The following is a 23,304-nucleotide window of genomic DNA, read 5'->3' as shown; positions in this document are numbered from 1 at the left end:
ATTTTGGTGAATGCTTTTTCTTTAGCTCTTGAAATGATTCTATAGCTTTTTTCCTTTAGTCTATGAAGGGAATTAATAGTTTTTCTAATGTTTACTCTTGCATTCCTAGGATAACTCCAACTTGGCCTACCATATATTATCTTTTTTATACATTGCCAGATTGTTAGCTAACATTAAGTTTGTAAGTTTGTATGAAAGCAACTACTTAATGTAACTTTTTAAAATACTTTATAGCAGAAAACATAGGCGCCGAACTCAAAGCTCCACTTCTTAAGCAAGAACCTCTCCAAGTAAGAGGTAAATATATTTTATTCTATTTTTTATTATAATGGTGTTTTGAATTAAATATATGAAATTAGTTTATATAGAGCTCTTTATAATTATATTATTCTGAGTGTACAGTCCATTTTTTTCTTTAAATATACTGACTATAAGGATTTTATTCTCTTTATAAGCTAATTTTCTACTGAAATCCACTTTGCATTTTGGTCATAAATTTTGTGGTAATTGTTTTTTCAAAAGCCCAAAGAAAGGAGTAATGGCAAATAAAAGTCATCAGTTGGTGTAATCATTTTTAGAAAAGTAATGTGATTAAAAAACAGGAGACCCAACACCTTTCAGTTACACCATGTTCAAATCCAGATAGAGTTTGGACATTTTTTTTGACTTTGCTTTCTAGGAATAGCTGAGTGGTGAGGGAATTCTTTCTTGTTTGCAGCTCTGCTCTTTGTAAGGAGCAGTGGCTGTCACACCAAAGCAGCATGTTTCTCAGGGACAGTAACTCTGTCATTAGAAGCACCATGGCTTTGGCATCAGGCAAAAGCGGACTCAGTTTGCGACTCGTCATGGACCAGCTGTATGGCCTTGGGCATTTTCCTTGAGCCATATTTTTTGTCCCTGTGAGGTTTGGCTAAATGTGATTTCTTTTCTAGGGTCACCTTGAAGATGACCCATAGTATGCAGTTACAGTTGGGAATAATTAATAGGATTGCAACATCATTGTCCGTAATCTGGGCCAGGGCAGGCCAACAGGGATTTCTGTGTACTTTGGAGAAATCTTTAACAAGTAATTTAAGAAAACACTGATCTTTTAAAAGAAAGAAGTAATTCTTCTCTTTGCTCCAGAGTAGCTTATCTGATTTAGAATTTTAGGATTATTAAAGTAAAGCAGTTTAGAGACTTGAAACTCATGTAAAAAGAAACTTGAATTACGTTATATGTATTTTTTTCAAATAAAGATTTGGTTTTTATACTGAACTTTGTTGGAAATGATATTATTAAGTATTATTTGTGCATTTGATTTCAATAGTTCATGTGTTATTTTAAGAGTTCTTTTTAGCTACTGTAGTGACAGTTTGAACCAGAACACATGACTTTTGTTGTTTTGCCCTTACTCTTCAGTTGATATTATTTATCTATATCATGTGACCAGAAGTCTCATTCTATAATGATTTATAAACAGACCCATGTTGAGTATAATTTTTAATTCACAGACTATAATTGATGCCAAATTGGTATTTTGTTATGGATATCTCTGGTTTTTTAATGAACAATTTGATGCTTGGTAATAAGGAAATAATTTAGTAGAAGACAGTATTTTACCTATAATTTATAATAAGCTTTCTATAATTTTGTTAAACTTCCTATAATTTCTAACTGATACAAATATTCCTTATGTTTGCTTTAGCTTTCGTATATTATGTGAAATAGTCCACTAGCTTTCAGGCTTTTTTGACTACAACTGACATAAGAAATAAGAATGGAAACAAAAGTCTTCAGAAAGAGTACTTATTCGTTGTTGTACTTTTTGATTACTTCTTATTTTCATTTTTTTATAAACAATGTTTGAAAAATGTTTTAAAAGCATCAAACCAGCATGAAATTTTTTTAATGAAACTTCATTTTCGTTTAGACCCTAGACAATTTAAATTATATTAGTACAATTTAAACAGACCAGTAATACCTATACAGGATGTCCATTAGACAAAGAATTAACATTTTGACATCAATTATAGCTGAACTATGGAGATAAAATCTACATTTAGGCTATAAATGGAATTCTGTCCTGTTCTGTACTTGGAGACTTTGTTTTTCTGATGCCATTCAATGCACCAGGAAAAACATCAATTTCCTATGAAATTCATTAGTGAAACCACTTAAATATCAGCATATGTTTATCTTCTAATGTAATTTGCAATGTGCATATTTATTATGGCTTTTTAAAATATTTTTGGTTTTAGTCAAAGCAGTCCTTAAGAAGAGGGAATATGGACCAAAATATACTCAGAATAATTTCATCACTGGAGTCAGAGCAATAAATGAGTTCTGTCTGAAATCCAGGTATAGTAGTTTCTGTTTTATTTTTAATGTGGTAGTTCTATCTAATTTAAATAGCCATTTATTTCTTAGAATGTGTTACTTGCTACCATCCATGTGAAAATTTTCCCATGACTCCTTCCTAAATTGAAGATCTATTTTGTTCAGTTAAAGAATGCTAAAATTGCTAGCTTACTAAACTGAATTCTGTTTCAGCATGAGCAACTCCAGTCTTTTGTGGTGTCTTAATTCAGAAAGCCAGGTTCTTGGGGTGCCTGGGTGGCTCAGTTGGTGGGGCATCTGGCTCTTGATCTTGGCTCACATCATGATCTTACAGTTCATGGGGTTGAGCCCAGCACAGGGCTCTGTGCTGACTTGGAGCCTGCTTGGGTTTCTTTCTCTCCCTTTCTGCTCCTCCCTCACTCGCACTTCCTCTCTCTCACAAAAAAACAAAAACAAAAAAACCAGGTTCTTCTGATCCATAATCCGGCATGTTATCCATTGCGCCACTGGCCGGTCCCTAAAACCAGGTTCTTCAAAACCTCTGACTTACACAAGAACTTTAGGAGTTTTATTGTGTTAAAATTTAGCTTATTACTAATAAGATACTTGTATATTTAACTTTTTAAAGGTTTGGGTTTATTTGGCTGCAGAGTTGAGTAATTTAGTTACATTTATGTTCAAACTCCAGCTGTGGTTTCTGTTGAGTATAAATTATTTTTCTGGTATCTTTTTGTTATTAATTTTCTTGTAATCCTATAGATTTATTGAGATATTTGTCACAAATTCAAAAGTTACCCTGTTTAGCTAAGGAAGCCATATTACATGGAAGATTCCTTGGCAGTTTAGATGTCCCTCTCCTGGCCACATCCTCTGTATTATAGTATCAAGAAATAAGAATTCCTGTAATCAGTTTTGTAATGTACTTAGCTATTAATATTAAAAACACCATTGTAACATTGTAAAAACAGTTGTAACAATCATGTAAAACAATGTCCTATTTCACATGGAGTACTTCATTTGGTTCTCACAAAAATTTTGTGAATTCAGTGGCTTAGGTATTGCTGTCTCCACATTGTAGAGAGGTCACGGAAAAGAGGTCAGTGACAACCCAGCTCACTTAGTGAGTCAGCATCCAGGAACTAGGATACATATCCTTGATACTTAAACATTTTTTACTAATATGTGATGGGTTTTGTTGAATTATTTTATTTATGTATTTATTTATTTTTAAAGATTTTATATTTAAGCAATCTCCACACCCAACTTGGGACTCAAACCCACAACCCTGAGATCAAGAGTCACACGCTCCATTGACTGAGCCAGCCAAGTGCCCAGGTTGTTGACGTATGTTAAACTCCGAGTTTAATTTCTTGGAACTTAATATATTCCATAGTAACCAGATTTTTACTTACAGGTCTTTCCATTGCTCTTGTGGAATTTCCTTAGGAAGACCAATAATCAATGTAGAGTGACTATTTAGCCATGACTTGATGAATACATAAACCCTTGAGAATTTAAGAGAATGGAAAAGAAATAACAGAATTGACATATACTCTTTATGACTTGAGACCTCTAAATCATATTCCCACTTAGTTTCACCAGTTAATATTAATCTGGATATAAACAAGTATGACTGTAAGTTTTAAATTTAAATTCTTAAATAGAGGATGATACCCTAATCCATGTTTTTTCTACTTTTCACTTTTTCTTCCTACATCAGACATTACAGTGGAGTGTCCATAGGAGATAAAGAACAAACACTGATGGAGGAGAGTTGTATCTCTACATATTTTGTTATACTATCTATAGTGAGCATCCAGAATAATTGTTTTTCCACTGTCTCTAGAGCAATTTTTGTGTACAAAATGCTTCTTTAACCTGATCTTTAAATTCCCAAAATGATCTGTATAGCCTTTAAAGATCAGGATCAAGGTAGTGGCTTTTATTTACCCCTAATAGTCCTTCTGAGTACCTCAACTATATGAACCTTATCTGGATAAATTCATGTTTCTTTCTCCAGTGATCTAGAACAACTTCGAAAAATCAGACGACGAAGTCCTCATGAAGATACCGAGTCCTTTACCGTATACTTGAGATCAGATGTGGAGGCAAAGTAAGAACATAGTTCTTTTAGGATAAATATACAAGCCAGATTTTGAACTAATAAAAAACTATGTCAGAAGTTTTTAAATGATATATTTAAAAAGCAGAGTATTTTATATTTGCAAACTTGTCTGTGAGTTACTAGCATATATATACTAAACTAAAAGTATATCATAATTTATAAGAAAATTTACTGTTGAGTTTACTCTTACTGTTTAGATTTAATTTAGAAAATTTCTGAAGTGTTTTATATTTTTCCTAAAGGACCTTATGCTTTGTTGTAAGATTCTCATATAGTTATAGTTTGTCTAGATTTAAGTATGATTACAATAAAATCATTAAAATTGTCCGTTGTCAATGGCCTTGTGTGTATGCACAGATCTTTGGAAGTTTGGGGAAGCCCTGAAGCTCTTGCCAGAGAGAAAAAACTGCGTAAGGAAGCAGAAATAGAATATAGAGAAAGTAAGTATATTCAGTTTAAAGTGAAGTTAATTGAAAAGTAACTTGTGGGTGAAGCTGGGGCCTTTGATAACTGCACTTACTAGCAGTTGCATGTCTCTTGGCTCTGGCTCTGTGGGTTCTAGCAAATACCAGTTTCCACTTTGGGATTCAATTACTTTATAAAAACAGTACCTATTTTTTTTTTCCCCTCCTCTATGGCTCTTTAAAGATGATGAGAGGTAACAGAGCTAGATGGTGGTTTCCATAAGATATGTCAATATTATAATTCATAGTCTGATTTGAAGATTATACTTATTCTAAAAGTGGTAGTGCTTTCTTACAGAAAAGTCTGTTAATTTAGTCACCACATTTCTACTTTAATCAGTTCCTTCAGCATTTATTTAACATTTACTGTGAACCGGAAGCGGTGCTTGATGTTTGAGATCTAGTTGCAAATAAGACTCTCTGGGCACTTAACAATTCCATAGGTTAGTGACACAGCCACCCTTATGGAATTAGGATTTAGGATTATGTGAAATACATTTTAGATAATTCTTTGATATATATATATGTATGTACTTATTAATGACAAAAGTAATATACACTTGTGATTTAAAAAAAATATGAAAATATAAAGAATAAAAAGCCTCCTTTTATTTCCTGTAGTTACCATTTCATTTTCCTGACCGTAGATAACTGTTGCTGGCAGTTTGGTGTATATAGATCCAGAATATTTCTGATGCATTTTCAAATTTCTGTATACATTTTTTAAATTAAGCATTATTGGGTCACACTATGCATATTGTTTTGCATCTTGTTCTTTGTGTTTATCATGTAACTGTAAACATCTTTCCACGTCTATCTATAGAGATCTACCTCACTCCCATTCTTTTTTAATAGCTGCAAAGTATTCCACTGTATGGATATAACAAGCTTTATGTTCTCCAATTTTTTACTGTTACAAAGAACCAATAGTGAATGTCATATTTTTAAAATATATAATATATACTATTATTATAAATATTTATATGGTATAAAGTGTTAGCAGTAGAATTTTAGGGTCAAGGGACATGGACATTTAAAAATTTGATAGAATAACTCTGAATAATTATTCTCCAAAGGAATAGTGTGTCAGTTTATACTTACAGTGTATGAGGGTGACTATTTCCTCATACCCTTGAATGTTGAATGTTACCGTTGTTTTAACTTTCTTGTGTATTTGATGGGCAACAGATGGTACCTTTAATATTGAGTTTCTCTGATTACTGCTGAGGTTGGTAATCTTTCAGTATATTTGTTTTTATTCTGTGATAATTTTTATATTCCTTTACTCTTCTGTTGGATTGTATGTCTTTTAAAATAGATTTTCACAAGTTTTTGGTCGATTTTTAACCCTTAATTTTGTATGTTCTGAATATTTTCTCTTTCGTATTTTGTCTTATCCACCCCCTACTAGTGGGGAGATATCAAACATAGAAGTGCAGAGGAAAGTGTAATGGCCCCTCAAGAATCCTGTAACTCAGCTTCACAGTTATCAACAGGTGGCCACGCTTGTTTCATCTGTATTTCCCTTACTAAGCCTCACTCTGCTGAATCATTTTGAAACCAGTCCCCGCTATATTATTTCATCTATAAATATTTCGGTGTATGTCTCTAAAAAACAGGTATTTGTTTTAGTTATTCATACGATGGTGATGGTTGAACTGCTTTGGAAAAGTTCCCTAACCACTGTCCTCAGTCATCTGTCAGTAGGTCCTCTCAGTTGCCCTTTAGTTGAAGATCTAGGGTGTTTTTATAGTTTTAATTTTGGCAAAGAAAATGAGTGACCTGCTGCTGATTATTTCTTTTCTTGACAAGATTGAAAACACAGTTTGTCTCTTGCAGGCTAATCTAGTCAGGAGGAATAGGGACTATATTTGGGGTTCTTGTAGTCCTGGAATATATGCTATTCGGTTACCTCTGTGTTGAGCAAGTGTAGATTGTTTTGCAGAATCCAAGTCCTTTACATCGTAGTTTAGCATTTTGAAAAGTAATAAGGAGAATCAGTGAATTCTAGTATCTATGGGGGTTTTGCCTCTTAGAAGAAGCAAACATTTGTTGATTATATATATTCACAGATATGCTAAAATGAACTCTACCTAAATTCACAGGGTTGAAGTATTTCAGTAAAAGGAATCTATATTGGGGTCAGAGAACCTTAGAATTTTGGTATCACTGTTCAGTTAAAGGCTTCCATTGGGTGTCTTTTCAGTAATTCAGATGCTAATACAGGATATGATCAAATGTCGTTCCAGTAGGGCAGATTGCATTGGGGAGTTAGATGCTTGCACTCCAGTTATAGTTCTGTTACTTTGGGGAACTGATATAATATGGCAGGACTAAAATAGAGATAGAAATGCTAGTATCTGAGAAAAACATACACTTATTTTTCTTTGACAGGCTTTATTTAGGAGAATCTGAATTCTTTAACTGTATTTTTAAATTCTGTACACGACCAAAGCTTAAGGTGACAATATTACCTTCCCCTGGTGAGTTGGTGAAATTTCTAAATGGAAAGTGAGAGACAATTACGGTCAGTAATACAGGTAGAAAAGGGGTAGAGAGAGCTTCTTGAGAGTATGGGAATTCAATATAAAGAGGGGAGGAGCAGTGCGATAGGAAGGAGATCAAGGAGAAGGGAAACCGGGTGAAGAAGATAGGCAAGGAAGGGAAGAACAAAGTAGGTAAAATAGCGGTGCTCAAATTGTCCCATTTTTGGCCAATGGAAGCACCTTAGGTTGGTTCCTAAGTCCTTTTGTCATAACCCTAGTGTTGTAGGTACAATAAGATGTTGCAGGTTTATCTTGTGCATTTCCTGTCCCAGACTGGGCATTACCCGGACTGGGCTGAAAGGAACTTCATTTCTTTTTAGTGGGAAATAAAATTGAGAGTATACTTTGGGCATTAGGGATACTCATTTATAGTAGGTTGACATGTTCAAGGTCTTTCCAGTGCACAGAGATAGGAAATGCTTCTTTTTCCTTAAGAGAAAAGATATATAGGCTGTTTTGAAAAACTTAATGTTTCTTTTTCTTTGTTGTGTTTTGTATCTCTTTTCTTACACTGAAAATCTTATTTCTTAATCTATTGATATAATTCATTACATTTTTTATTTATACATACAGAAAGAATACAGTAGTTTCAAATAATAATACCATTATTGCCATCAGGAAGATTTAAGATTTCTTTACCTTTTTTTTTTTGTCTTTAGTATATATCCTACTAGGGATATAGAGTTATTTTCTGTGTTTTAAATTCAGTTGAAATTTCTGTTTGTATGGATAAACCACCAAATAGATGTAAAATTTGGTTCATTTGTTTCATTTTGCTTATGATTTTTAGAAATAATTTTGATTTATTTTATTTTGTTTTGCAATTTTGTAAAACATTTACATAATTCTAAAATCACATCTACCAGACAAAATACTTCATAGAAATTTAGCTTCCACCTCTATCCTCTCCACACTGTTCCCTTCCTCTCGCATCAGTAACTACTTAAAACTCAAAACCATTTAGTTTTGAGGTTATTTTTTCTATTAAAAATATATTATAAAATAGCATACAGGGGTGCCTGGGTGGCTCAGTTGGTTGAGTGTCTGACTCTTGATTTTGGCTCAGGCTGTGATCTCATAGTTTATGAGATTGAGCTCCATGGAGCCTGATTGGAATCTCTCTCTCTCCTTCTCTCTCTCTCTCTCTCTCTCTCTCTCTCTCTGCCCTTCATATGCACTCTCTTCCTCAAAATAAATAAGTAAACTTAAAACAAAGTTCCAAAACACAAATAGGACAGTACTATTAAAAAAATAGAAAGAGCATATATACTGGTATTACCCCCCCACACATCCCCTTTCCCTAAATAAGGTTTACTTTCTGTCCTTGCTTTTTTTGTTTGACATTATGTCCTGAGGACCATTTGATAGTAGTAAATAGAGACATTTCGTCATTCCTTTTTTAATACTCTCATTTGGGGAGGTACACCATAGTTTATTCTATTATTTTCCCATAGATCATTTCTAGTGTTTTGCTATTAAAATAATGATACCATAAGTAGCTTGTACATACGTTAAAGAAAATATTTAAAGCTCACAATTTGAGAAAACATAGTAATAGAAGTTTGTTCTTATATTTTTAAACTTTGAGCTAAAAAATGAAGACTTGGTTCTTCTGTCAAGCTTAAGTAACTCATATTTTTAGGTAATAATGAGAAGAGAATGTAATATCAAAGTGCTTTTCTTTCATTGTAAAGCCAGCTTTCTCCCTACCTTTTTTTATTATGTTAAAAAACAACAACAAAATTTATCATTTTAACCGAGTGTTATCTTCACATTGTTCTTCAACAAATCTCTAGAAATTTTTTCCCGGAACTTTCATCATGTAAAATTGGAACTGTACCCATTAAGCAATGGTTCCTTTTTCTGCTTACCCGTAGTCCTTGGTAACCACTATTCCTCTTTGTGGTTCTATGAACTTGACTACTGTCGGTATCTCAGGTAAATGGAATCATACAATATTTTTCTTTTTGACTGAGTTATTAGACTTAGTATACTGTCCTCGGTATTCATCCATGTGACAGGATGTCCTTCCTTTTTAAGTGTGAATAATAGTTCATTGTATGTATTTGCCACCTTTTGTTTATCCATTTGTCTGTCCATTGACATTTTGGTTGCTTTCACTTCTTGGTTATTCTGAATGTGGTGCTCTGAATATGGGTATGTAAATGTCTCTTTGAGACCCTGCTTTTTTATTTATTTTTTGGCTGTATACATGGAAAGGAGATTGCTAGGTCATATGGTAGTTTTTAGGTTTTTCTGAGGAGCCCTCCATATTGTTTTCCACGATGGTTGCACGATTTACAGCCCCACTGGCAGGCACATGGTTTTTGGTTTCTCCACATCCTCGTCAACACTTGTTTTCTGGGTTTTGTTTTGCTTTGCTTGTGGATAATGACCGAATGTTCTGATGGCTGTGAGGTGATACCTCATTCTGGTTTTAATTTGTATTTTTCTGATAATTAATGTGATATGTTGGCCATTAAGTGTGCTTGTTGGCCATTTGCATATCATCTTTGGAGAAAGGTCTGTTAGAGTCCTCTGCCCACTTTTTATTTGGCCGCTAGCCTGTGGAATATATTTAACATAGTCTTAAAGAGAATAATTGTGTTAACTGATAAAAATATGTATGAGCTAACTGTGTTATGTGACTCTTTTATTTTAAAGGGCTATTTAGAAACCAAAAAATACTAAGAGAATATAGAGACTTCCTGGGAAACACCAAGGTAATCTTTCTGATGTTATGTGTATATATTTTGCAGAGTGAAGTCTTAGTGTCAGTCTGTTGTGAAATTCTAGCATATCTGATCATAATTCAAGATTTTCCTGAGCACATTGTAACTTACTAAAATAGTCTATTTGCTTCTATGTGGTTTTCTTGAAATTAAAAAAACTGGGGGGGAAGGTGTACTGGGCGGCTCAGCCGGTTGAGTGTCTGATGTTGGTTCCAGTCATGATCTCACGGTTTGTGAATTCAAGTCCTGCGTTGGGTTCTGTGCTGACCGCTCAAAGCCTGGGAGCCTGCCTCAGATTCTGTCTGTCTGTCTGTCTGTCCCCTGTTCGTGTGTGCTCTTTCTCTATCAAAAATAAATAAACATGAAAAAAAATTAAGAACTGGGGCCATATGCTCTTTTTAAATTCATAATAGTGTTATAAACCATAAACACATAGATTATAGGTGGGGAAGAAGACTCTATTTTCTTAGGTTTTTAGCAACATTTAACTCTCTCATGTACACCTTTAGTTTTCTTTATTCTCTCTCCTGCTCCTAACCCTGATGAAATATTGAAACTGCCACTTCTCTGCTTGTCCCCAAAATATTCAGCCCTGGGAGAAGAAAGTTTCACAGCCAGGTTTGTTCTTTCTTATCATATGTATATATAAAAGCAGTGGACACAATATTATTTGGCAGTCTTACTAAACTTCCAGAGGACATCCAGTCTCTTATTCTGTGAGATTGCTATTCCATGCTTTTCCTCTTCCCAAACTTCCTACAACCTTATTCTTCAGCTGATGACCTTGCTCCATATTTCATTGAAAAAAATAGACATAATTGGATAAAAGTACCTCATTTTCTGTCACCAGATTTACTGACTTGCCTGCCTGTGTGCCAGGGACCTTCCTACTAGAAGGGTTAATACTTAGACCAGTATAGAAAGTTTGCCTTTTATCCCACCTCTTATTTTCTTGAGTCCTCTTCATTTGGGCTTCCATCCCCGTCACCCCACTGAAATGGCCCTTAGCAAAGTCCTCACAGCCTCCGAAATACCGGGCGGTCGAGTCCAGAGTCAGCTCTGCGTTGAAGCCTCATTTGGAGGTATCCCACGCGAAGAAGTCGGTGTCTTATCTGGAAAAAAGACCCGCCATGCCAAGTTGTCTTTTTCCTCCTGAGTTACGTTTGAGACATTGCTCCCTTTTAGCAGAATTCACGTTGGCAATGATGACAACTCTAGTCACATTTTATTTGATATTTCTTTCTTTTCCATTCAGTATATTCAAAGCTTCTAAGTTTCCATTTCCCCTTAGAATTTTGTGCTTCCGGGACCCAGTGATAGATAGAGCCTCTGTGAGCCTTATGGGTGGCCTTTTCACTCCCTGCCGCCGCGGCTGCCTCCCCCGCCGGTTCCTGTGAGGCTGGGGACGCCTGCCCCCGGGGAAGATCTGTTCCTACGATTTGTATCTGTTTCACATGGAGGATCATTGTCACCAGATTTTTGAACAGTAGCTATTGACTTCTGAAATATGTGCCACTAGAGGCCTTTGAGGATTAATAGTCATCATCCTTGACATGTTTCAGGGTTTGAATAGACTTTCCTTCTATTACACCTTTTTTTGTAGTACTAGGATAATACTTTAGTATTTAATTTCCCTTTCCTATTCCCATATTCCTGTAAGGAGCATTCATTCTCCTCCTGAAGATGGCTGCTTTCTTTCTCCAGAGTATATGGGGCTCATCCTATTTGCTGGAATGAAATGCCTTCTTTTCTTGTTATTTTTGTCTCCCTGTTTGAGACAGTTGTTTTCTGTGGTATTTTTCTTTGTCTTAGAAAATTCCAGTAGTGATTGATATATATGAACTTACTATCTTCTGGATCTGTCAAAAGCATTCTCTCCTCAGAACGATATCTGTCTGATATCTAATTGTCCCTTTATTTTTTTTTAAGTTTTTATCTATGTATCTGTCTGTCTGTCTATCTGTCTATCTATCTATCTATCTGTCTATCTATCTATCTATCTAAACGTTTTATTTAACAGTGTCTTGGTGGCTCAGTCGGTTAAAACGGTCACAATTGCAAAGCTCGTGGGTTTGAACCCTGCGTTGGGCTCTGTGCTGACAGCTCAGAGCCTGGAGCCTGCTTCAGATTCTGTGTCTCTGTCTCTCTCTGCCCCTCCCCTGCTTGTGCTCTGTCTCTTTCTCTCTCAAAAATAAACATTAAAAAAAAAGTTTTATTTATTTATTTGGAGAGAGAGAGCACAAGCTGGGGAGAGGCAGAGAGAGGGGAAAGAGAGAATCCCGAGTGGGCTCTGCGCTATCAGCATGGAGCCCTATGTAGGACTCAAACTCACAAATCCATGAGATCATGACTGAGCCGAAACCAAGAGTCAGACGCTTAACCACCTGAGCTACCCAGGTGCCCCTCTCATTGTCCCTTTAATAGATTTCTCCTCTAATACGTTTCTACTTTTTTTTTGCCTTCCCTTAGAATTCTAATTCTGTGAATTTCTTGTCATAGTCTTTTCTAGAGTCAGAAGTACCTTTATCCTCTTGCAATTATACCCTTGAAATGCATCAGTAATGCTTTGACTATTTTATGCTGACTTTGCTGGTAGTCTTTTTTTGAAATATTGCCAAATTTTTTGTTTTTGTTCCAATATTTAAAAAAATTACTATGAAAAATTTCAAATATATGCAAAAGTAGAAAAAATAGATATTTGATGTATCCATCTTCCAGTTTTAGTCGTTCCCAGCATGTTGGCCATTCTGACTTCAAAGGGACGGTTCTCCCATTGCTTTTGTTATGGAATTTATCGGTAACTTCACCAGGCTACTTCCCAAGAAGGTTGTGAATCTTGGTTCCTTCTGGGTCTCTTGCTTTTCCTTGAACTTTGTCACTATTTCTGATCTAGTGACGACCAACACATAATCACCTTTTCTATAGTCGTTTTAATCAGAGCAATTTGAACCCAGTGAGTCTGTTTTTCAGTGGTCTATTCTGATTTTAAAGATCTCATTTTCCTTTCTTATCTGTCTTATTTATCCCCAGAATCCTTAAACCTTTCTTCTAAAGAAATATTTCTCATCTTCCACTTTAAGCAGCATCTTTGCATTTATTTCTATGCATTTTTTACTATCCCTAAAATAATTTCATGGAGGTTTTTTTTTTTCAGTCTATTCAGTCAAAGCATGCAGCACATTCTCATTGTAATAAGACAGACATACTATGGTTTTTATTAGTAAGGGATAGAAATCAGAAATCTAGAGCCATAGTCGGAATATATAGTTTGCAAATCTAAGTTCAAGTTGAAGTCATGTGAATAAGGTTTCTCCCTGCCTAGTTCCTTGTCTCTGTCCTGGAGGCAGTTCAAAACAGAATGTGGGGCATCTAATTGCCCAGTGTTTGTCAAGACCTGACCCTAACACTTTAAATCCAGAAGCTCCCGCTTGTAGTTCTGTGGTCCACAGGGAACTTAGGAGTGCAGGTGCTGTTTAAAATCCTGGTCTGCAGACCTGACTTCAAAACACTGTAAAAGTATGAACAAATTCAAAAAGGCGTTTTTCTCCCCTAAGGCCTGGAATGGAATCTCACCTCGGCTTTCTTGGCAGTACCACATTTAAGCCGCGGCAGCCTGCCTTACAGGACCTGCACCTTCAGTGAGGATGGTTTCTACTTATTCAAGACCAGCACCTCACTGAAGGCTGTTTCTAATGATTTAAAATCATTGTAGTCGGCTGCTAGGGGACGAAACTGCCATGAGCTGTGGGGATGTACCAGCAGCTAACTGTCAACGTGGCATGACCCCAGTTACATCCTAAAATTTTACTCCTTGTTTTCCTCAGCTATTTCTCAGAGTTCTAAGCCAGTATATTAGATTTTAATTGTAAACAGTTCTACCCATCTTGCCCAGATATGTAGCCATGAAAGAACAGAAAAGAATGTGCACCACATCCCAAATTAAAGGAGGGAGCTAATAAGCACGCCCGTCATTCTCTCCCAAACTTCCCTCACTAAACTTAGCCTCCAGAGGGCCACTGGGGAGGAGGGGAGGGCCGGCTAAATGCAAGAGGCCAACAGTATCAGCGGGGGTGTGGGTATCTCTCCTCCTGGAAATCAGAGGAAGGAGTATTCAAGTGCTTACCACCAACAGCAGTATTCTGTTTCCTTGGAAAACCCTGTTTTCTAGGAGCCCAAGACAGTCTTTCACCTGGTTTTCCTTCTATTTCATGAAAACCTCCTTTTGCCTCATCTCTTCTGCAACAAAAACTGCTTTTTTACTCAATCTCGAAATGGTAGACATTCATTATAGACCCTTTTATATACTTAAATCCCATTAGCAGATCCAACTGTCATTTTCTCCAAAACATATCTAGTAAAACTAGTTCTCCTGTCTCTTCTTGAAACCTTAGTCCACACTATCGCCAGCTTTTACCTGGAGTACCCTCCTAATTGTCCTCTCTACCTTTGCTTTTGTCTCCATAATTTATTCTCTACATGATCAACTATATCCTTGTAGAACATAAATTAGACTATGTCAAGTATCTGCATAAAATCATACAGTGCCTTCTTTTTGCCATTAGGATAAAATTTATACTCCTTACCATACTCTCCCAAATCCGATGAGTTACCCTGCCTCCTCCTCTGTCCTCAACCACTACCATTTTCCTTGCTCTCTTGTTCTTAGCCACACCAGACGTACTTCTGGTCCAGTCTTTAAATGTGCTGTATGCTCTGTCCGAAACTCTTCTTCAGTTTTTTTCATGGTTGCTTGCTTATCATCATTGAACCTCTTTCCTACTCTAGTTAAAATAAATCTTCCCACATTTAACCTCCCCCTCCCCTACATGATCCTCTCCATTGTGTTTTATTTTCCTTATTTTATTCATTTTTTTCTGATATATATTTGTTTATGGATTTATTCTCTATCTTTCTGGACTACACTGAGATCAGTGAAGGCAGGGACTCTTGTTTTGTTTACTGTCAGGTCCCAGCATCTAGAATTGTGCTGGCATGTAGTAGTTGCACAATAAATATTTCTTGAATAAATGACATAAGGCAGAATATATGAAGTACTTTAATAGGAATGTGCAGCAGAATGGGTATTTATTCTCTGTGACTGACCGAGGAAAGCGTTACCTTTCCACTTGACCTCACGTGGAAGAGGGTGGTGGTGGAAGATAATGGTAGCATTCCAGGGAGAGCAAAGGGCAGGAGAAAAAACACAGAAAGTATACAGTGGAGGAATGGTAAAACCACATTTAGCTCAGGAAAAATATTTTTCCATACTTGGTTTATTTCTTTTGTTTTGGTCTGTTTAGGAATTAAACATATTATCACTCGAGGTCTTTGGGGTTTAGAGAGCAGTAAGGAGTTAAATTAGAGAAGCAAACTTGGCTTAGACTGTTCCTTGTTTAAAAGTTAAGAAGTTGCTCATGAAATGGGAGAATTTTAGTGTATATCAATTTTAGTTCAGTACATTTTTATCACTTTTGTATCCCTAGTTTCTGTGTAACCAACTCAGATCTTTTCTGGGAATAGACAGGAAATTACTTACAAGGAAACAAACAATTATGGTTTTGGAAAAAGACCCATAGACATTCTCAATTTCCACCTTCTCACTTTTCAAAGAGGAAATTCTGGAGAAAAAGAAATAAGTAAATCTAGTTGGTTAGAGGTTTTGAAACAAGAGATGTTGGGAAATTTTAGAGATTTGTTTGTTTTTGTTTTGTTTTTTTTTATAGCCACGGTCCAGAACGACATCAGTTTTTTTTAAAGGGCCAGGAAAAGTGGTGATGGTTGCCATTTGCATGTAAGTACTGAAAAATAAACCATTTAAAATAGAAACATGTTGTTTTTAATGTGTATATCCATGAATGTAAACATTTGTTACTTAATATATAGATAGTTAGAAGTTTATATTGTTTTAATACTTTTTTGAGTTTATTTATTTATTTTGAGAGAGACAGAGAGCAAGCTAGAGAGGGGCAGAGAGAGAGGGAGACCCAATCCCAAGCAGGCTCTGTGCTTTCAGTGCAGAGCCTGATGTGAGGCTCGAATTCACAAACCATGAGATCATGACCTGAGCCAAAACCAAGAGTCCGATGCTTAACTGACTGAACCACCCAGGCATCCCCCAAATTTTGTATTGTTTTAGAAGGAAGTCACATGAGTCTTTGTTAATTCAGTAAAGTGATGGAGGAAGAGTCCACATAGATACCCGTGCTTGTACTGTGTCTATTTTTGGTGTGGTTAAGACCCAAGAATAGTTGCTCTCTGAAAATCCTCTTATTTTGGGGGCTCCTGGGTGGCTCGGTCGGTAATCCTCGCACTTTAGCTCAGTTCATGATCTCACGGTTTGTGAGTTTGAGCCCTGTATGGGGCTCTCTAATGTCATTGCAGAGCCCACTTTGGATTCTTTGTCTTCATCTCTCTTTGCCCTACTCATGCACGAATTTTCTCTCTCTCTCTCTCTCTCTCTCTCTCTCTCTCTCTCTCTGTCTTTCTTTCTCTCTCTCTGTCTCTCTCTGAAAAGAAAAAAAATGGAGAATTGGCCAAAGTCATTTTTTGAATAACTGAACCAACGTGGGTCATAACTACAGAAGAATATCTTCACTCTGGTTTTTCTTCACTTACCTCGGAAGAACATAATTGATATTTAGGCCTCTTCTTTTTCCTTCTGTCTTCTTGATTCTTTAAGGATTGGAGAGGAACTGGACTAGAGGAAGTCATTTACAATAATATAGAGAAGAGATGATGATGCACTAAATGCAGTAGCATTAATTCTTTTCCTCAGTAAAGCAGAGTTAGCAATGAAAGCTTTCTTGCTCAGAAGAATGTATGTAATGTATATAAACTGCTTAGCATAATACCTGGTACATAATAGGTATTAACAATTATTGTTAATATATATTGGTCTGAAGCTCACAAAGGAGAACCAGATTAGGGATTTAGAGCGTTATTAATATAAAAATGGTAATTAAAGCCACAGGAGTAGTTAAGATCACTTGGAGCATATGGAAGAAAAATCCCTTAGGAGAACACCTTGAAAGAATGCTAACATCGTGAGATGGGTGGAGGAGAGGAGCCTGCAGACGAGACTGAGGAAGAGAAGGGAAAGCAAACCAGGAATTAAGAAGAAACTAGGGATATCATGGAAGCCAAGGAAGACAGCGTTTTAAGAAGATAGTGCCATACGCTTCTGTGAGATTAAGGAAAATAATAAAATGTCTTCAGGAATTTAATAACAAAAAATAGTTGTGGTGTTGATAAGAATAATCTCATGAGGTACCTGAGACATAAGCCATCTTTAAATGGGTTGAAGACTTAATGCAAAGTATAGATCACTGAGACAGCAAGAGCAGATAGAACTCTTTTAGTGAATTATCTGAAGTAAAAGAGAGGGGAAAGGGTAGCTGGAAGGGGATCTTTAGTTTGTCATTTATAGAATGAAGATGTTAATATTTATATAATAGCATTATAATAAACATAGTAAGTAACTGGTGTAGGGCCCGAGATACACTGTACCAGTCATTATTGTTGGGATCTGAACAGCCAGCGTCCTCAGAGCTCACATGTTTATTTTTAGCATCCATTATCTTCTGGTATGACCTTGAGACTGTTTGGTTTAGATTTGTCTTCGTCTCTGGCATCTGCCTGCTTAATTCAAAAGACTTTCACCAAAGTCTTGCTTTCGACACTGGTCTGCTAGACAATATCAAGTGTAGATCCTCTTTAACCCGCCAAGACACTTAATTTCCTTTATATTTTTATTTTGTCTAAATATAAAACTCTCTCATCAGTTCTCAAAATACACTTAAGTAATTCGTTTACCCATATCATGTTTCTTTATTTGAGTAATGATGCCACAATCTGTGTTTTTCAAATTTGCTAGAGATTCTTTTTAATTTACTTTGAACAGAATCTAGTTAGAGGTAGGTATAGTCACTTTAGTACATTTTTGGTGGAAATTTTTATCAAAACTCATGCTAAATTGTTTTATCTTTCTCTTCTAGCAACGGATTAAACTGCTTCTTTAAATTTCTTGCCTGGATTTATACGGGCTCAGCAAGTATGTTCTCCGAAGCTATACATTCTTTATCCGATACTTGTAATCAGGTGAGGGGTAAAAGCTTCTTTCTTATTAGTTTTAAAGTAATTTTTTAAGGCTTTTGTCTAAAAGTTGACTTATTTAAAAATAGAATGATTCCTATAGTGGCATGAGGAATAAAATGAAAGTTTTTTTACTTTTGAACGATGAAGTACACAGAAGTGTGGTCACAGAATTGTAAAGCAGGTCGTGATGCCTTAAGAACTTAGAACAATGGAATCTGAAGTATAAGAATGTTGGTCACTAAGTGTTTGAACAGAGACTTTTGTACAAGAGCTTCTTACCATCAGGTAGAAGTGTGGTCTCTGAATATGAGTCCTTATGACTATAAGAGCCAGTTTAAGTTTTTTGAATAAAGATATTAAAAAATCACACGTGATTGATGAATTAAAGCAATTTCACATTAGACTGGTATTTTTAATTCCTCTTTGAATTTGTAAATGAAGAATGATTTTTATAAAATTAAGGTACCTTTTTAAATCCCCTTTGACTTTGGGAATTTTGACTACTACCGAACTAAATCTCTTCTAAGAACATCATAAAAATTACTACTTGTGTAGCATTTCACATTTTAAAGAATGAGTGTATTAAGAAAGTGTTTGTTTATACTCCTGTTTTGTAGGAAGAGATTTGGTCTCCAGATTTATGGTAAGAGACACAGGTATAATACAAAGTTAAAAGTAATAATAAAATGGTAGAGAGCAGGGAGAGCAATCTTAGTTAAAAGTTGAACCTGAGAACCCCTCTGACTCACTGTCAAATGAGTTAACACCCTTTGTAAAAGCAAGGAAAGAAGACATTTACTATTAGCACTAGCAGTCTTTCCCTTGAATTAAATTTCAGACTCATGAAACACTTAATAACTACTATCTTTATCATATTTTTCCAGTGAGTTATGGTTTGGAGTTGGGGGAGAGGATGGGAAGAGATACATAACACAGTATCTAATGTTCAATGCTTATCTGTTCATAAAAATATGTGAAATGTAAAAATAGTTATAGATAGGGCAAGAAGATATATATGGATTATCAGTTTCAGTATTAGTTGTTACTTTAAAAATTGATGACAATTTTTTATATAGGATTAAAAAAAATTTTTTTTTAATGTTTAGTTTTTTGGGAGAAAGAGCCCAACCAGGGGAGGGGCAGAGAGAGAGCGAGACACAGAATCTGAAGCAGGCTACAGGCTTGAGCTGTCAGCACAGAGCCCTATGTGGGGCTCAAAACCATGAACTGTGAGATGATAACTTGAGCAAAAGTCAGACGCTTAACCAACTGAGCCACCCGGGTGCTGCTGACGACAGTTTTTAAGTGTCCATAGTCTGCAGTACATTCAGGGGTTTAAAAGACTGTGTACTGACTTGGAATAATAGTATAATTTGAGTAAAAAGTTCAGCTTGCAAAACATTTTATAAGGAATTTCAGCTTCTAGCCATGAGGGAACTAATGTGGACTGGACTTAGTCTTGTGCTGTAAATAACTAAAAAGCTGAACTAAATATATGAAACAGTGTTTTCAAACTTTGGACATAGCACTGCAGTTGTCTCTCTTCCCAAGAGAAGGAAAACAGACGAGTTGAGCTGTATGATCTCTCTCATTTTTTGCTTGCAGACACATTTGGAATAGTGGAGGAAGGTGGGAGATAATAGTCTCATTGGGTTGAGAAGGCAGAAATTAGAGTTCATTGAGGCTGAGGTAGCTAGAAATTATGACAGAGTTCCACAGAGGAGGGAACTGGGCAGACAACAAGCTGCAGAAGTTTACATATGGGTTTTTTCTTCCTTTTTTTTCTTTCTTTTTTTGAGTTGTGTCTTTGCTGAATATTAAGCAAAGGGTGTAGGGTAAAGCTTCGTGAGTCTGGGCAAAGAAACCCAGGGAACATGAGGCTAATTACTAGAGTAGAGCTTACACACAGATCAGATACATTCAAGTTCTGATCATCTGAGATACAGTCCTGCCTCATTGATTACCCAGGCAAGTCGAAGGGTCATATCATACTAGTAAGGCTAAATGATCTTCAGTGTAAACGCTATTTAAAGAACCTCCTAAGAAAGCACTAAAGGATTAAGTTTATTTGAAAGTAACTTAATTACAGGCCAGAACAAAGACCCACACTCTGTAAGAAGACAACAACCTCCAGACACTCAGTATAACAGTCATAATGTTCCATCTAATAAGATTATCAGACAACTAAGAATCAGAAGTTTGACTCAGACCCAGACTAACTGCTGCAAACCGTGAAAGACAGCAAGAGATAAGAGGACCAGAGAAAAACTATAGAAACAACTATCAAAAAAGTAACAAAATGGCAAATAAATACATATCTATCAATAATTACTTTGAATGTAAATGGACTAAACACTCCAATCAAAAGACATAGGATGACAAATGGATTAAAAATCAAGACCAGTCTATCTGCTGCCTACAAGAAATTCATTTCAGACTGAAAGACACTTGCAGATTGAAAGTGATGGGATGGAGAAAGGTATATCATGCGTATGAATGGCAAAAGAAATCCCTCGTAGCAATACTTCTCTTGGACAAAATAGACTTAAGGAGTATAACAAGAGGGGCGCCTGGGTGGCTCAGTCTTTAAACATCCAGTTTCATCTCAGGTCCTGATCTCGCAGTTTGTAGGTTTGAGCCCCGTGTCAGGCTCTATGCTGAAAGCTCAGAGCCTAGAGCATGCTCTGGATTCTATGTCTCCTTCTCTATGCCCTTCCTCTGCTTATGTTTTCTCTCTCTCTCTCTTTCTCTCAAAAATAAATAAACATTAAAAAAAATTTTTATAAAAAGTGTAACAAGAGACAAAGAAGGACACTGTATAATAATAAAGGGGACAATCCAACAAGAAGATGCAACAATTGTAAATATGTATGCAGCCAGCATGAGAGGACTTACATACATAAAACAGTTAAAGGAATTAATTGATATTAATACATTAATAGTAAGGGACTTTAACACCCCACTTATATCAATGGACAGAATATCCAAACTAAAAATCAATAGGGAAATAGTGGCTTTGAATGTCACACTGAGCCAGGTGGATTTAACAGGTATATTCAGAACATTCTATTCTAAAACAGCAGAATACACATCTTTTCAAGTACACATGGAATATTCTCTAGAATAGATCACATATTAGGCCACAGGACAGTCTCAACAAAGTCAGAAAGATGAAAGTCATATGCATCTTTTCTGACCACAATGCTATGAAACTAGAAATCAACTACAAGAAAATATCTGAGAAGACCACAGATACATGGAGGTTAAATAACATGTTACTAAACAATGAATGAATCAACCAAGAAATCAAAGATGAAATTAAAAACTACATGGAAAAAAAAAGAAATGAAAGCACAACAGGGGTGCTAGGGTGTCTCACTTGGTTAAGCATTTGACTTCAGCTCAGGTCATGATCTCAACGGTTTGCAGGTTTGAGCCCTGTGTCAGGCTCTGTGCTGACAGCTCAGAGTCTAGAACCTGGTTCAGATTTTGTGTCTCCCTCTCTCTCTTCCCCTCCCTTGCTCACACTCTGCCTCTCTGTCTCTCAGAAATAAACAAGCATTAAAAAAGGAAAAAACCCACAACAATACAAAATCTTTGGGATGCAGCAAAAGCTGTTGTGAAAGGAAAATTTGCAGCAATACAAACCTACCTCAGAAAGCAAGAAAAAAACCTCAGATGAACAGCCTAACCTTACAGCTAAAGAGCTAGAAACAGAACAACAAAACAGAACAAAACAAAAAAAAAACACAACAAAACAAAATCAGTAGAGAAGGAAGGAAGTATTAAAAATTAGAGTAGAAATAAATGACATCGAAACTGGAAAGACAGTAGATCAATGAAACCAAGATTTGAGTCTTTGAAAAAGATCAACAAAATTGATAAACTTTTAGTTAGACTTAGCACAGAAAAAAAGAGAAAGGACTCAAAAATCACAAATGAGAGAGGATAAATAACCAACACCACAGAAACACAAAAAATTGGACGAGAGTATTTTAAAAAACTATATGCCAATAAGGTAGCCTAGAAGAAATGGATAAATTAACCTACTAAAACAAGCAGGAATAAACAGAAAATTTGAACAGACTGATTTCTAGCAGGGAAATTGAGTCAGGAATACAAAGTTCCAGCAGACAAAAGTGCAGCACCAGATGGCTTCACAGGTGAATTCTACCAAACATTTATTCTTCTTAAATATTTCTCTGAAAAATGGAAAAGGAAGGAAAACTTCCAAGTCCTGTGGAAGAGGCCAGCATTACCCTGAGACCAAAACCAGATGAGGACCAAAAAAGAGACTCTAGGACAAGTCTCTGATGGACATAGATGCAAAAATTCTCAACAGAATATTAGCATACTGAATCCAACAATACATTAAAAAAAATTCACCTCAAGGAGTGTTTATTCCTGGGTTGCCAGGTGGTTAAATATTCCCAAATCAATCAATGTGATGTATCAATAAGAGAAAGCATAAAAACACACTTTCATTTTAATAGATGCAGAAAAAAGCATTTGACAAAGTACAACATCCATTCATAATAAAAATCCTTGACAAAGTAGGTTTAGAGGAACCATACTTAAGTATAATAAAGGTGTACTATGAAAAACCCTCAGCGGAAATCACACTCAACGGGAAAGAACTGAGAACTTCTACCCAAGGTCAGGAACAAGATAAGCATGTCCACTCTCACTGCTTTCATTCAGCATAGTGTTGGAAGTTCTATCTATAGCAGCTAGATAATAATAAGGAAGAAGTAAAAGTTTCACTCTTTGCAGATGACATGATACTATGGAAACCCCTGAAGATTCCACCAAAAAACTACTAGAGCTGATAAATGAATTCAGTAAAGTCTCAGGGCACAAAATCAGAGTACAGAAATCTATTACATTTTTATATACTAATAATGAAACAGCAGAAGGAGAAATTAAGAAAACAATCCCATTTACAATTTACTAAAAATAATAAAGTCCTTAGGAATAAACAGCCAAAGAGGTGAAGGACCTGTACTCTGAGAACTATAAAATGT

The 23,304-nt window shown here is 35.8% G+C and overlaps 1 protein-coding gene across 1 annotated transcript in view; it reads left to right on the top strand.

Annotated features, from left to right (window-relative positions):
* SLC30A9 (solute carrier family 30 member 9) overlaps positions 1–23,304 on the top strand; it is an 81,118-nt gene that overhangs the window by 29,453 nt on the left and 28,361 nt on the right. Inside the window, exons 3-9 of the mRNA XM_029946480.1 lie at positions 235–297; positions 2,241–2,340; positions 4,340–4,432; positions 4,802–4,884; positions 10,119–10,177; positions 15,910–15,977; positions 18,181–18,283. Of these exons, the coding sequence (XP_029802340.1) occupies positions 235–297; positions 2,241–2,340; positions 4,340–4,432; positions 4,802–4,884; positions 10,119–10,177; positions 15,910–15,977; positions 18,181–18,283 (569 nt within the window). The remainder of the gene's footprint in view (positions 1–234; positions 298–2,240; positions 2,341–4,339; positions 4,433–4,801; positions 4,885–10,118; positions 10,178–15,909; positions 15,978–18,180; positions 18,284–23,304) is intronic.

Source organism: Suricata suricatta, chromosome 1, assembly GCF_006229205.1.
Source record: "Suricata suricatta isolate VVHF042 chromosome 1, meerkat_22Aug2017_6uvM2_HiC, whole genome shotgun sequence".
Taxonomy (NCBI): Eukaryota; Metazoa; Chordata; class Mammalia; order Carnivora; family Herpestidae; genus Suricata; species Suricata suricatta.
This window is presented reverse-complemented; position numbering and strand designations above follow the sequence as displayed.